The following is a 16,345-nucleotide window of genomic DNA, read 5'->3' as shown; positions in this document are numbered from 1 at the left end:
TTTCAGAGACACAACATTCCTAGTGCCCTCAACGTTTATCACAAGTTTATAAAATTGTACAGCTATTTTTATTACTAGCTATTTCTTTCTTGTCATCAGCTTAATGACCACGTTGACCTGAAACTTGCAGTGAATTCGGCGAGGTACCGACTCGCCGCCGCCCATCTCGCCGCCGCTTTGTAGTCGCCGACTTCACGGTCTACTAGCTTTCAAACTGTCAAGGGTGCCATCTCGCCCCCGTGTATTTCATGCGATGAATTTGACGTTTCTCGTGCAAACAGATTATAAAAAATAACACGTTTACCTGAGTTTTACCTGAGTTTACCGTATCCCATGCGATGACGTTTACTTTTGACGTTTCTCTTGCAAATCAGGTTAAAAAAATTGACACGTTTACCTGAGTTTTTCCTGAGTTTACCTGATTTCTGTTCTGTGAAAGTCACTTCACAACCATGGCTCTCCGGGTCGCGACCACCAGTCGGGGAGGAACATGTATTTTTTTACAACAAGTTCCAGTTTAGAATTGACAAAAAGATCGGAGAAAAAATGCATTGGAAATGCGTAAACAAAGGATGTTCGTCGCGATGTTCGACAACACATGACATGACGACCATGGTCAAGGTAAACTTTTTTTCTCCCTGTTTGTATGTGTGTGTGCCTGCGAGCGTGCGTGCATGCGTGCGGGCGTGCAACCTTTTGTGGCAAATGCAGTCACAGTATGTCTGTGTATATATGTGTGTGGCAACGTCATAAACTGGCAAAGCCATAAACTGTTTTTGTTTATTTCTGGCTTAAGCAAATACAAAACTGGATATACTGGACACACACACACACACACACACACACACACACACACACACACACACACACACACACACACACACACAACGTCATAAACTGGCAAAGCCATAAACTGTTATGTGCGTACGTGTGTGTGTATGTGAGTGCGTGCGTGTGTGTGTGCGTGCGTGTGACAGACGAATCGCCTCTCTTGCAAAACTCAAGATAATTGGCGGCGAGATGGGAAGCGGCGAGTTCGGAAGCGGCGAATGGGGACGTCACCGTGAATGCTATCCCCTGTGTCCAGTTTCATGACGTTTGTGATCACACGTCAGAGTGGTACTAGTAGGTAGCCTTGCCGTCACGTGTAATGACCGTGTGTTGACCAGCGGATGACTAGGTATACATCAGGCCGCAGGAAATTACTATGTGCATATATATGAACGTTCCGCTTCGCTATATTTAGTCAGTGTATTATCTCCATCTGAAATACCTTTTTAAAGAAGTTAATAATTGTTAATTTATAAACGTACCTGCTTATGTCATAACGAATGTCTATCTTTTCGTCGTGGACTTCATCGCAATGAAAGTTTACCATGGAAGTCTGTCTCTTTTGATTTTAAACGACGACACGAGCAATGCTGCATGATGTCGATATCATTATGATAATTATCCTCATAATGATTACGCTCCTACCATCGTCTTTGAAGATTCTGTCAGTCTTCAAGGTAATCATGACCTTGACAAATGCGCTCATAAATGTCAGTGTATTGATTTTTGTTCCTGCAGGGTTATGTCCGGAGGAGCCAATCTTTCGTAATCTCTCCCCTTGAGCATCCATATTTCAAGCTTTTGGCCTCTCTTCCGAAGCCCTGCAGCTCGTGCGCATGATTGTCTCCACCTTTTTTATTTGTTTTGGGTGTTTTTGTAGTTTTAAACACATTACAGAGCTAGTTTTGTGTTTGGTTTGGCCAGAAATAAAGTTGATAATGATGTCATCTAAAGCTGGAGAAGAAAAAGAGACTCAAGGGATGCAGGAAATTGTTTGCACATAATTACCTCAGATATTTTCTTGTGTTTCACCTTTCCGCATTAAAGAGTCAGTTTTGTACGTTTTTGAGGTAGAAATACACTTGACCGGGAGGGAAAACAAGACCGCAACGGACCGCATTCTCATAACTTACCCCTGTTTTTGTTTCCCCACCTTGTAAGAAATAATTAAGAGCTAAAGACAAAATAAACTTGAAAAGAGAGTAATGTAGAGTATGTAGGGGAAACAATACTCAACGACTTTTGCGGCATAATACTACATTGCACAGACTTCTTCTTTGTTGTTGTTGCTTATATCCAGTTTTGTATTTGCTTAAGCCAGAAATAAACTTGAAGAAAAAAGTAATCTGAAAAATGAGAGGGAAACAACGTTACAAGATTCAAAAACTATGCATCACCCTGCATGTAAAGAAATATTCTTACCTGTATCTTCTTTTTCCCTGTGATAAACTAAAAATCCAGTTTATGCCAGAAATAAACTTGAAAAGGATGTCATTGGAAACATGACGGGAAAGCAAGACTCAAGACGTTGTTTGCAGCATACCGCAGAGAAAATAAAGCGAGGGCTTTCCACACCAGTGACAGGTTCATCAATCATGCAAGAGTCTTGCAGCTCGTCAATCTGAGGATAAGAAAATAAGACTGAGGGCGTGCATGGTATCCTACTGCTTTTAGCCAAACTGTTCCTGGAATGTCTTCATTGTCTTCCTTCTTGTTTGTCTTTCCTTCCCTTACCTGGTTTGCTTCCAGTTCTTCTTCTTCTTCGTTCATGGGCTGAAACTCCCACGTTCTCACATGTTTTTCCACGAGTGGATTTTTACGTGTATGACGCTATTCAGGCAACATACGCCGATTTCGGGGGAGAATGGTTCCAGTTTGTTTTGTCGTTTTCTTTGTATCTTTTGTCTCATTGCTCCGAGGACCTGCTCGTTTAGTTGAAAAGATCCCAGCTTGGTTTTCTACTCGTTTATGGGTGATACCCCTGAAGTGACAAGAACAGCTGTTAACGGTGTTTGGGTTTTTTCGTCATATTTTACACATTGTTTTAGACCTATCCAACCGCAAAGGGTCAGATCAGGGCATTTAGCGACTGCTTTGGCTTCCACACTACTGTAGTTAACTAATTGTGTGTGTGTGTGTGTGTCTGTCTGTCTGTCTGTCTGTCTGTCTGTCTGTCTGTCTGTCTGTCTGTCTGTCTGTGTCTGTGGGTGTAGAATTACCCCATGCATTGAAGAGTGTGATGGAAAAAGAGAGCGAGCAGGTATCGATCGTTTGGTTGAAAGAAGCAAGTTCTTTCCGAAAATCAGGAACCATAAAAATTCGTGTTAAATATTCACGTTAATCGGCTAAGGAAGTGACAAACGATGTGGACCAAAAACATTTTTCCAGAATCCGGCGATTTCTTATTTAAAATTTTCAAATGAAAGTTTCTTTGAAATGTGCTGGTACTTGTTCTTTTGGAAATGTGCTTAGGAAAAGTAAGGGCCTCTTAAACGTCAGCTTAATCGAATACAACATCCAGAAACTGTTAACATGCTTTGAAATGAATGCTTGATTTTGAAAAGAGTCGTCGACAAAGTCCATTTAAATTTTGATCAAAACGGAGTGTTTCAGCAATACAGAACGTTCTGCCGTATTAGCTTAGTTTAATTTTGCACTTAGTAAAGCCAGAATCGATTAGTCATTGTAATTTCGAGGTGTTCGATGCTTTTTTGTTTTGTTTTACTGCAACAAAGCAACTGGTACAACACCTCTCAATTCACAATGAGCAAAACCGACTTGATTTAGCCGAAGTCTTTTTCATTCGTGTCAATGCACTGATATCTGCGATGAAAGGGTAGTCTTGGGACCGGCGAGAAAGTGTCCCTATACATTGCGGTAGTCTTTCATGACAGGTATATTTTCGTCAAGATCATAGACAAATGGACGACGTAATTTATCCTTAAAAGGAGATGTCCTTAATGAGAGGTGTCCTCTCGTACAGGTACCGCTGTAGCTGGGTGGCCGAGTGGTAACGCACTTGCGCTCGGAATCGAGAGGTTGCGTGTTCGACCCTGGGTCAGGCCGCTATTTTCTCCCCCCTTTCCTAACCTAGGTGGTGGGTTCAAGTGCTAGTCTTTCGGATGAGACGAAAAACCGAGGTCCCTTCGTGTACACTACATTGGGGTGTGCACGTTAAAGATCCCACGATTGACAAAAGGGTCTTTCCTGGCAAAATTGTATAGGCATAGATAAAAATGTCCACCAAAATACCCGTGTGACTTGGAATAATAGGCCGTGAAAAGTAGGATATGCGCCGAAATGGCTGCGATCTGCTGGCCGATGTGAATGCGTGATGTATTGTGTAAAAAAATTCCATCTCACACGGCATAAATAAATCCCTGCGCCTTGAATAACAATGGAAAAAAAAATCCCTGCGCTTAGAACTGTACCCACGGAATACGCGCGATATAAGCCTCATATTGATTGATTGATTGATTGTAGCTAAAGTGGATTTGTTATGTAACCAAAGTGCTTTGCACCGTCTTTGCGTGCTCGTATAATACCAGGAAACCTTTTTGTCCCGATGATTGCCTGTTAACCCGTGATTTGTAAAAATGTAAAAACATTTTACAAATCACGTCGAACCTAAAACCGCGATTTGTAAAAATGTAAACATTTTAAAGATATCGCATTCCACAAAGTAATGCATGCCTTTTATTATTATTAATTTTTCTTGTTTAGAGCCTCTACGCTGAGTGGTGGGGGTGGTTTTAGTTCCACATCCCATTTTGGTGCAATCCCATTTTGCCGCCGTCCCATTTTTTGCCGCATCCCATTTTCGCGACATTTCACAAGCCAAGCGTCATTTTACTACCGTGTCATAACAATAGCGCGACATCCCATTTTGACACCATCCCATTTGGCCGCCATCCCATTTTTTATTTATTCTTCTTGCCAAGCCTCACGATACTACTATACTGCGTTATTCAACTAGGAAGACATTCCGTTTACGCCAAATCCCATTTTTGCCACAATCCAAAATGTCGCGAAATAGGGATGGCGGCGAAATGGGATGACGGCAAAACGGCATGGCGACAAAATGGAATGTGAGGCTAGTGGTATGACACGGTGGTAAAATGACACTTGGCCTGTGAAATGTCGCAAAAATGGGATGGGGGAAAAATGGGATAACGGCGAAACGGGATTGTGCCAAAATGGGATGGGGAGCTAATGGTACATGACATGGTGGTAAAATGTCGCAAAAATTGGATGGGGGCGAAATGGGCTAACGGTGAAACGGGATTGCGCCAAAATGGGATGTGGAGCTAATGGTACATGATATGGTGGTAAAATGACACTTGGCCTGACAAATGTCGCCAAAATGGGATGGGGCGAATTGGGATAACGGCGAAACGGGACTAATAGATCCCTTGACTTTGGGGTAGTGCGACTCTGTCACTGCTAGCTTTCCACTGGGAGGAAGCGACCGGAATTTCCCAACGATGGGACATCCTAGTAATGAAAAAAAAAAATGAAAAAATCTTAAAATTAACGGAGTCGCGCTACCCCAAAAGTCAAGGGATTTCGTTTTTGTCCCTTGACTTTGGAGATGACAAGAAAATATCGGGCGCAAAAACGTGATTTGTAAAAAAAATTTACAAATCATGGGGCACAAATCACGGGTTAACATTGCCCTTTTCTTCGACCGCTTCAGGCCTGGGCGAGGAGCGGAAAACAATCGCAGCAAAAACACTAGCCTGCAGCAATGCGATGGAGAAAGGCAGGAAATCGCTGCAAGATTAACTCTGTAATAGCTTGTTGCGCAACATCTTCTGAGGTGTTGAATCCCTAGAAGCAACAGCTTCTGAGAGTTTGAATCCCTGGAAAACGCTTTAAACGAATTTAAGCACGCAAGGCGTTGATGAGCAGAGACGTGTTTGAGTTTGAGACACTATGTCCGTCTGTTTTTCTTTCTGTCTCCCTGTCTGTCTGTCTGTCTGTTTATCTGGCTGTCTATCTCTCTGTCTCACTCTTACACACATCTCTCTCTCTCTCTCTCTCTCTCTCTCTCTCTCTCTCTCTCTCTCTCTCTCTCTCTCTCTCTCTCTTACACACAATCTCTCTCTCTCTCTTACACACAATCTCTCTCTCTCTCTCTCTCTCTCTCTCTCTCTCTCTCTCTCTCTCTCTCTCTCTCTCTCTCTTTCTCTCACACAAGCTTTGTCTCTCTCTTGTGTTTCTATCTGTTTGCTTTCTCAGTATATCTTACCAACAGCTTTTTCTTCCTTGGTTCCTGCGTGCATTGTCCTTTCCGAAAATCTTTTCTCACACGCTCCAACGTGTTCTCCTCGCTCAATAAGAATGTTCATGGATGACGATGGACGAAATATCGACCAACAGGAAGAAGATGTAATTGCTCAGCCTGTTATTCCCATGACGTAAGGCCTGATCATGCCCATCTCTGTCAACACTGACATCTTGCGGGGTAGAGAGAAAATGTCCGTCTTGTATGGACCGGGATGACTTCGCTGATATCGACCCCTCGCGCCACAGTAAATAATTATGGTGAAGGAAATGCCAAAAATCGTAGAATTCATTTTTAGATTGGCGACTGTTCGCTGTCTGCCTGTGTGTCTTTATTTCTATCTATCTGTCGGGCTGGCTAGCTGGCTGTATGTCTGTCTGTCCTATCTACACATTTAACGCACGTGCGAACGCGCGCGTGTTTGTGCGTGTGCTTTCCAGCTAGCAATCGTGCGTGTGTTTATTCTATAAGGAGCTGTTCATGCACCTGCGAACTTTCTTTTATTGTTACATGATCATTTGCTATATGTCTATCACAGCACGAGTTTAATTTACATAAATCCTGAGCAGCCACCTGTGCTTTGGCGGACAAGGAGCTGGTCAAATACCACCCTTCGTGCCTGGTGACTTTACAAGAAAGGTGGTGATGCATAATATCTCGCTCAAATTTCAGCACAGCTAAGTAATTCCGAAGATGAGAATTGACCGAGTCTGTCTCATGTGGCATTTGTCTGATTATTTCCTGTATATTTTGTAGTAAGCTAACTTAGCATCTTGTGACAAGCATTATGTCTTCTTCTTCTACGTTCGTGGGCTGCAGTTCCCTCATTAGACCGGCACGGTTGGCCTAGTGGTAAGGCGTCCGCCCCGTGATCGGGAGGTCGTGGGTTCGAACCCCGGCCGGGTCATACCTAAGACTTTAAAATTGGCAATCTAGTGGCTGCTCCGCCTGGCGTCTCGCATTATGGGGTTAGTGCTAGGACTGGTTGGTCCGGTGTCAGAATAATGTGACTGGGTGAGAAATGAAGCCTGTGCTACGACTTCTGTCTTGTGTGTGGCGCACGTTATATGTCAAAGCAGCACAGCCCTGATATGGCCCTTCGTGGTCTGCTGGGCGTAAAGCAAACAAACAACACAAACAGTTCCCTCATTTCATTTGCACGAGCGGGCTTTTACGTGCATGGTCGTTTTTCTCCGCCCTTATAGAAATGTACGTCAAATGGTACTCTTATTTATGGCTACATGATGACGTTGAAAACGATTGTTAGTATTATTTCCGTGCCATATTCCGTTTAGGCCACACAAAATAAAAGTCTGTTTACGGTAACATAGGCAAAAAAATAGGGTCGGTAGGTCGGGATGGTTTTTTTCTTTTTTTGTTCCAAAAAACATATTTTTAAGTTATTTTGCCAAAAAAACAAATGCCCAAAAAAAAGTCTACGGTCGCGCGAAAAAATAGGGTCGGTCGGGATACCGTAAACAGACTAATTTTTTTTTGCCTTATGACAGTAGACTAACCATAGAACAGTTTTACCAAATATCTCTCTATGACCGACGACTATTCTCTTCGTTTTTCGAAGTATGGCAAAAAAGAAAATCATGAGAAAATGAGAAAAACCATTGTTTTATATTTTTCGATGTGATAGACTTATAGTAAATGATCAACAGCTCCTTATAGAATACACACACGCACGGACGCAACCACGAATGCACGTGCACAATGAAAACCATTACATGAGAAAACATCGAATTTCGTGATAAATAGGGTAGGCGAGCAAAAGAAAAACAGTTGGCGAGAGTGACAGGGGCCAGGGGGGAGGGGGAGGGGGGTGATTGAGGGGCAAAAGGGATTAGTTTCCACAGTACTTCATTACCATATTACAGCATCCATTAACAGACATTGTCCAGACGCGTCAGATTTTCTTTTTTAGATGCATATTGAATCAACATTACTGGCAGCTGAGTAGACAAGCACTGCCAACCGTGGACACAGATTAAGCTCGCATGATTAGTTTTACCCTCGCGAGCGCGCTAACATTACCATGGGGAATAACTAATGAATAGGGATGGTAGATTATTCATCTCCAGCGCAACTTGTCCCATCAGCAAAAATGAATTTCCCTGTTGTACATGACAGCGGCAAACAGAAACTGTCCTGAAAATGACGAGTGTTGTCAAATAGAGACTAGAGCACGGTATAAGTGACGTTAGCTTGTAAGTTCAGTGTATGGCCTTTTCGGCAAAAGCATTGGATTTGCGACAGCTTGTCATTTCGCTTATGAGAACAGTAACAAGTTTTTGTTTGTTTGTTTGTTTGTTTGTTTTTTGCTTGTTTGTGTGTGTGTGTGTGTGTGTGTGTGTGTGTGTGTGTGTGTGTGTGTGTGTGTGTGTGTGTGTGTTTTGTTTTGGGGGATGGTGTCTTTGGACATTTCAAGGCATGTTTTCGGCAAAGTTTTAACCATTCTATGTCATTTTTTGTAATGTAATTCCATGTTGACAAAATACCGCTGACAAAAAAGCAAGAGCTACGATAATTAATCCACGATCCTTATATTCAGACGCCGTGTGGGTCACAAGTCGCGGTTCCTGCCTCGTAATCGTTCATACTTGACTAGCTGCCGACTGCCAGGACGTGGTGATGGAGTGATGCTTGATGCTTTGATCTTTAATTCTCTTGGCGCATCTCCAAGACTTTGTCCTCCAGCGACAGTCCCCGGCCAGAACAGATTCGTGCAGACAAACCCCCAACACACTCCCAATTTATCATCCTGTCCCCCATCTGCTTCCCCTTTCATGCACGTTTACTTACATCTACTTATCCCTGATTGTAGTGGCTTTCATCTCTCTCATTCTGTTGTGTTACATTTTGTTTTGTCCCCGATTTGATTACGCTGTTCTGTCGTGAAATATTGGTATGTTTTCCGCACGTTCACAGCAGCTACGTTCGATTTTTCTGGTCGTAGACGTGACTTTACCAGTGCACTAGTGTCATCATTGCTTTCATCGGAACTAATCCAGGGCTCGATCACAGCAAACCCTGAGGACATCCGCCCAACCTTCTCTCCCAGCACCCTTCTTTCCTCCGTATCGCCCGGTAGTTGTCAGGAGACTGGAATCAGCTGTTCAACTCGAGTTTTATTGAAAGACACACTTTTCTGCCTCATTGTTTAAGTCCTGGTTGGAATATTCACAATGATCGTAAGTTGCTTTAACCCTAGATACCCTCTACACCCCCACCTCGCCCCCACACCATCCCGCCTTCCCAAAGCTTGACCCTAATTAAATGTTTTGGCTTAACAGTGATATTCATAGATTTATGTATTGATTGTGGTGGTTCTTGGCTGTACGGATTCAACAATGACCCCCCTACATACACATACACATTCACACGCACACACAAGTATGCACGCGCACGCACGTACGTACACACACACGCGCACGCACGCACGCGCACACATATACACAGACACACACACACACATACACACACACACATACACACACACACAATTAATTGTATGGACAATAAATTATCTTATGTCTTATGTCACACACACACACACACACACACACACACACACACACACACACACACACACTTACATGCTGTATAAGCTCTCCAGAGAATTCTTCTAACTGTATAATAAGCTACATGACATGGAACTGCTATTTTAGATGTGATACTTGCGCTGTTCCAGGCCCTACAATACTGAACCTCCCATTTCCCATGCCCCTCGGCCTGTATAGTATCTAATAAACCCTGGCTTCGCCGTCCCAACTAGACTGTCCATACTCCATATTGATCAGTATTATTTTACACCAGACCACTGTTTTCCTTGGATGCTCGGACAAGCGTTGGAGTGTTTGGGTTTCGTGTAGGAGTGCGTATTATTTGTGCCTGCGTAGCTCCTCTCTAATGTTGTCTGTATAAGCTCAGTAAAGATTTTGGGTAGAGTTACCCTTTTGATTTGTGGGCATTCCAGTGTCCTCTTTCCCCAAAAAATTAGGTTGACGCGTTACGCCTGTTTTTCTACTCATCGCCTTGTTACACCGGATTTTACACTGACTGCCTTGCTTCTGCTGCTGGTGCGAAGTTTTGTGTATTAAAGCCTTGTCACGCTTGATTTTATACCCACCATTAGCTACTTGGTACTAAATGCTGCGTAACAAAGCCGACTTTAACGTTGTAGTTTACACCCAACTACTCATCCTGACCTCAGGTCAAAATGAGTTCGGCTCATTCTATCCCTGACAGGATGCCTTGGTTTTCCTTGTCTGGCGAGGAAATCAATTTTTTTACATATTTAGATCTTTTCGTAATGTGTTATGGATATAAGCAGATTCGCGATCGTCGATAATGATTTTTCATGGTGTTGTGGAATTTTTAAATTACAAAGGAATTGATATGTAAGACAGTTTCAAGCGAGCTATTTTTCCCGGCTGTATTTACTATGCAAACAACTCTAAATATGGCAAAAGTGTCACGTGATAATCAACCGTTTGGTTTCAGCGCTCGCTGGAGCAGACACATTTTTCTTACAGTGATGCAACCAAATATTACGGTCTCCTTCCGGCAGCAGTCCCAAAATTTCGACTTGTTTTGACCTTAGAACGATGTCTTTATCATAACTGTGAAGAACAGAACGGAGATCACTGTCGAAGTCGGCCAATCTGCAATCATGATTTTCGTCTCGCGAACACTGCTCGCGAACAACATATGGGAGATAACTCTGTATTCTTGTTTTGAAAGATTCGCGTAGGACTTTAGCGTCCGGTCAGAGAGATAACTGGCGATAGCCGTGGAGCGATGATGATCAGAATGCCAACCACTCTGCTTGGTATAAAACACAGTATAAAAAGTCCCGGTACTGAATACAAATACCAGGGGAGTAACACGTCAACGGATACTCCTTCTTCTTCAAGTACCCCGCCCTCTCCTCGTTTACTTCATCAACATTATCGTCATCATTACTGTCAGCGCAACATATTAGTACTGCTATGGAATTCTTGGCTTAGTTATTGCAGTAATCATTAACAGCTTAAGCAAGTGCCACCAGCTAATTCGGCGGTTGGTGGCAATGTGACATGCATCAGTACCAATTATTCTTGTTGCGTGCACGTCGGTTACGCATGTTGGTCGTTGAGCAGATTCTGGTAATTATTTTGCTCGTAGTTTTCAGTCACGGTGATGGTTACGCTGAGTGGCATCTGCTCGTAAAAGTAGTGCTTCTTCCTGGATCATAACATTCCGTTCTGGCATATTTGATGACGGTTATATTATGCATATCTTTTACAATCCAACGCGGCATTTGGAACAAGAATGACAAAACTCGTTAAAAATGATACAAGTAGACACAAATTAAACTGTCAAAGTATCGACACCGGGAAGAGCTATGCTTTGCGTTTTTCTTGACGACAAAGACGCAGCAAATCAATAAGACTTTTTGGTCGTATCTACCAAGCAACAAAGCTGTTAAAAATGTTAAATTTCAGGAGGAATATATTGCTTGTCTTGTCTTCTGACCAGTTCGATTCCCCGATCCCCATTACGCAAAAAGCTGCACCGACAAAAGTATATGTGCACTGTAATAATTATTTATCGTTGATTAATTAAGGTGCACCGACAACAGTATATGTGCACTGTAATATGTATCGTTGATTAATTAAGGTGCACCGTCAACAGTATATGTGCACTGTAATATGTATCGTTGATTAAGTAAGGTGCACCGACAACAGTATATGTGCACTGTAATATGTATCGTTGATTATTAATGAGACATTTTGCTGTATTGTTGTTGCAGGTTCATCAGTATTAACATTCAGCGGATACGAGTGGGTGACCTATCAGCTTTACCAGGGGGAGGACAACCGCCCTTTCTCCGACCGCAACAGAGTCTCTTTGGAGTTCAAAGTAAGTAAAAACAAATACGCACGCACGTACGCACGAACGCACACGCACGCTCACACACACATGCAAGCACGCACGCACACACGCATGCACACACACACACACACACACACACACAAACACACGCACGCACACCGATGAATAAACACAAATAACGTATCAGAGTATCTTGGCCCCTCTTGTAAGCTCTCTCTCTCTCTCTCTCTCTCTCTCTCTCTCTCTCTCTCTCTCTCTCTCTCTCTCTCTCTCTCTCTCTCTCTCTCTCTCCCTCTCTCTCTCTCTCTCCCTCTCTCTCTCTCTCTCACTCTCTCTCTCTCTCTCTCTCTCTCTCTCTCTCTCTCTCTCTCTCTCTCTCTCTCTCTCTGATTTTGAGAACTTCAATAAGATACGGCCGCGTAGGACTTAAACTCCACCTACATGTTTAAACAAACCAGTAGATGGCAATAAGTGCAATTAGTGCAAAAAGACGAAGTTAGGGGAGGCAAAGGGTTCTCAGAACAAATTAAATGTGTCCTGGAAAACAAATTACCTCCTGATCAAAGCAGCTTTGCTGGAAAATGCCCTCAGTTTAAAAGCGCCAAAAAGCAAACACTTAGGACTGTTAAAACCGAGAAGTCCATCAGTTCATCAATTAGACCAGGTGACTTCACTTACCACGACAGTGGCAGGGATAACGAATTGTCCAGATTTTAGCACGTGCCGCTCGCGGAGTGTGTCTCATTAAGGGCTTGTTACACCATTCAGATTTGCTGCATGCATTCAACCAGCTGTGCAAATGCCGTCGCTATAATCTGTCGCATGCGACCAATTCAGATCTGATGCCAAACGCTTTATGTGGAAACAGATAAAATTGCGCACAGCTCACGTCGAATCATAAACTTGTATCTTTCGAGACTGAGTACATTCCTAAATGCAATACTTAATTGAGGCCGAAGTTAACTTTGGCGACGACATTGTGAAGTCTTTCGTTTTACCCAAAAATGCAGTGACAAATCTTCGTGGAGCGGGCTTCGTTAATGAAACTCCGTGAAGTAGTCCTCGCCAAATTCATATCAGGCTTTAGACCCGTGTGTGCTGTTAACTGAGGCAAAACAAAATAAGTATTGATAGCACATGTATTTTTCTCCACTGATGGGCAGGAAGAAACCAGAGAGTTGAATCGTGTAACCTGCTCATTACTTCCTGTCTAATCCAGGGAACATTCCTAAGGCCCCTTAGTGCTGTTAATTGAGGCAAACTGAAATGAGAAGCGAGAGCACATGCGTTTTCTCCCTGGACAGGAAGGAAGGAAGGAAGGGAGCGTGGTCGGGTGTGCGCGCGAGGGTGGCAGGTTGAAGTGGAAGCACGTGCCTAGAGCCTTGTCCTTAAAATGGGCCAAACCGACTACGCGAAGTATGCTTCGTGAAGCTGGCCGCGCGCACGGAGCTTTAGCACCGAGTTTTCGGTAAAAAGACTTCGCGAAGTTTTCGCGAAGTTGACTTCGGGCTCAATTAGGGACCGCCGTAAAGCAAATGGACTTTCTTGTGTTGTGTCCGCTTCATTTTTTTTATTTTTTTATTTTATTTTTTTTTTTTATATATCGGGGATTTGTGAGTGATAATGATCTCAGAGCCACTTCATCAAGCCTCCCTGGCCTGACTTCTTAAAAATGGACGATAGCCATCGTTTTAAGTATTCAATATTCGACAGCATTTCATTTACTTCTTCACTCGCCAAAATGATCTAATAATCATCGGTGTTGTTGTTTTTTGTTTTTGTTTTTTGTTTTGTCTTGCCAAGCACATCATTGTGGGGCTTTTAATCAATAACATGCATCCGTCTACAATGTATCATCATTCATCCATCAACATTTATAATAAATATGTAAATGGCAAGTATACAAGACATATATATATATACTAGAATGAATACCCGCTTCGCCGGGTAGCCGGCTTCGCCGGGAAGAAGTAGAGCCGAATACCCGGCCGTCGCCGGGGACCCGGCTTTGCCGGGTGTACGCCGGCTTCGCCGGCGCACGAAGGAAGTAAGATCTAAAAATAGTAACGTGCAGTGACCTTCTTAAAATAGTAACGGGAATATGGATTGACGCCACACGAAGGAAGGGAGATCTAAAAATAGTAACGTGCAGTGACCTTCTAAAAATAGTAACGTAGTAACGGGAATATGGATTGACGCCACACGAAGGAAGGGAGATAAACGCGCAAAACAAAACACTGGAGAAGATAAGGAAGAGTTACTGGGAATGGATATAGTGGATCTACAGAAAAACCAATATCGGTTCAGCGCTGCGCGCTGAGAGCACGTGTTGAAATATCTCATCGATGAGGTTGTGTCCGGGGTGTAGCTGAATACGGTCTCCAAATTTGAAAAAGATCGACCGAGAACTTTGGCCGTGCATCGCGAACAGACACACACACACACAGACAGACACAAGTCGTATATATATATATATATACAACATTAGGACATAACAGACAGACGGACATATAACATACCGTTCGCCTACAAGTAAGGCCGGAGCTTAACATAACATGCAGATTACAGTACTTGATATTATGGACGTATTACCTGCTTGATAATAATACAGTCAGTTAATTATACCGTCAACAACAAACAAACAAACAAACAAACAAACAAACAAACAAAAAAATCAAAGCAAAATCCCATATATATACGCAAATCATCACATCTCTGCACAACCTAGCGTACTACCTAACCAACTCTTCATATGGGGACCATAATTCTACAAATTTGGTAATGTTACCAGAATTGAAACTGGAATATTTTTCTATTTCAAATCTGTATTTCAAATTTATTAAAAATATTTCTAACAGTGGCCTTGTCTCTTGTAACTTACTCTTATAAATATAAAACTTTGCAAACAAAATGATAAAATCCAAAACCACATCTACCTTAACATTGTTCATACACCCAAACAAAATAAATTCTTCTGTAAAAAGAACATTTGCGCGGTAAATACCACTTCTGTTTAACAAATCTTCCAAATCAGTCCAAAATTTCCGACTAAGCGGGCAGTACCAAAATATATGGGAAATTGTTTCATTTTCATTTTTACAAAAGGCACAAGAATCTTTTGAACAAATAACCGGCTAGCAACACCAAGAATGTGGTGAAGCAATCTGGTCTGGAACCATCTTAACTGTGTATCCTTAGTTGTTTTAAAACACTTATCAACAATCTGTTTCCAGTTCAGGTTGTAAAAATACATATTCCATCTGTTCATGCCTGCAGGGTTATCATCAAATTTTGATTTCAAAAAGACTTCTTTAATTGCCTGTTTGCCTCTACAAATAATCTGCCAGGGTTTATAATCCCTAATCTGAAAACCATTCAACGAATCAATTTGTACTTTTCTCTGATATTTTCGTAAGGACTTAATCACTCCCTCATAGAATAAAAAAATTAGTTTGAACAAAAGGAAAATTTAACCTAAATATTTCAAATGTAAAAAAATGTTCATTTAAATGTAGCAACTGATGGACAAACACTACATCATTTTCAGTCCATTCCTTATTAATTTTACTATTGTACCGTGGTCTCGTATAATGTTCAAATTGTAATGTATACATTCGGAAACAAAATCATTCACATTAATTACCTCGCTTAAGGAACAGCATTTCTTATAATGTTTCAAAACATCCTTCCAAAAACTGTTACCACATCGTTTCATTAACACATTTACATAATCATCGTTTTAACTCACAAATATTCAACAAAAGTTAAAATATCTTGTCCCACTTTTTGGTGATTTAAGTGGGATGGTTTGAGGCACGGGGGTACTAGCGGGGAGGGTTGTTGTTGTTGTTGTCGTTGTTGGGTGATGTTTAATTGCGCCCGAACCTGATGTGATTTTTATTCCCAATGCACCGCATGTTGGAGAATACCATCGCCTTATCATGAATGATGATCAACTGAAAGGCATTTTAAGGACTCTACCTTTATCACTCCGGATGCATACCCTTTGGAAAGGATTAGTGGTCTTTCCAGGACAGAGTCGTCACCCACCTACTTTACTATTCCTTACTTTGTCACTTTGTTCCAGACAAGGGGTCCTTCCAGTACAAGATCGTCAAGGCATTTTAAAGACACTACCGTTATCACTCCATATGCCTACCCTTTGGAAGGATTAGGGGTCTTTAATGGACAGATCGAGTCGCTACCACCTACTTTATTATTCATTACTTTGTCACTTTGTTCCAGTACAAGATCATTAACACCTACTTAACTATGCATTGCTTTGATTGTGAATTTTGGAACGTTGGCAGTCTATTTGTTTTTGGATTCATGCATTGCTTTCCA

The 16,345-nt window shown here is 42.2% G+C and overlaps 1 protein-coding gene and 1 long non-coding RNA gene across 8 annotated transcripts in view; one reads left to right on the top strand and one right to left on the bottom strand.

Moving 5' to 3' along the window:
- Positions 1 to 16,345, bottom strand: part of LOC138966381 (uncharacterized) — a 223,948-nt gene that overhangs the window by 100,374 nt on the left and 107,229 nt on the right. The gene's annotated exons all lie outside the window — the stretch shown is intronic.
- Positions 1 to 16,345, top strand: part of LOC138966365 (axotactin-like) — a 146,079-nt gene that overhangs the window by 63,650 nt on the left and 66,084 nt on the right. For all 6 annotated transcript variants that reach the window (XM_070338568.1, XM_070338570.1, XM_070338567.1 and 3 more), the window contains exon 5: positions 11,919 to 12,028. In XM_070338568.1, the coding sequence (XP_070194669.1) occupies positions 11,919 to 12,028 (110 nt within the window). The remainder of the gene's footprint in view (positions 1 to 11,918; positions 12,029 to 16,345) is intronic.

The sequence above is a fragment of the Littorina saxatilis genome, linkage group LG5, assembly GCF_037325665.1.
Source record: "Littorina saxatilis isolate snail1 linkage group LG5, US_GU_Lsax_2.0, whole genome shotgun sequence".
NCBI classification, from domain to species: Eukaryota; Metazoa; Mollusca; class Gastropoda; order Littorinimorpha; family Littorinidae; genus Littorina; species Littorina saxatilis.
Note: the sequence above shows the minus strand (reverse complement) of the source record. Positions and strands in the feature narration are given on the sequence as shown.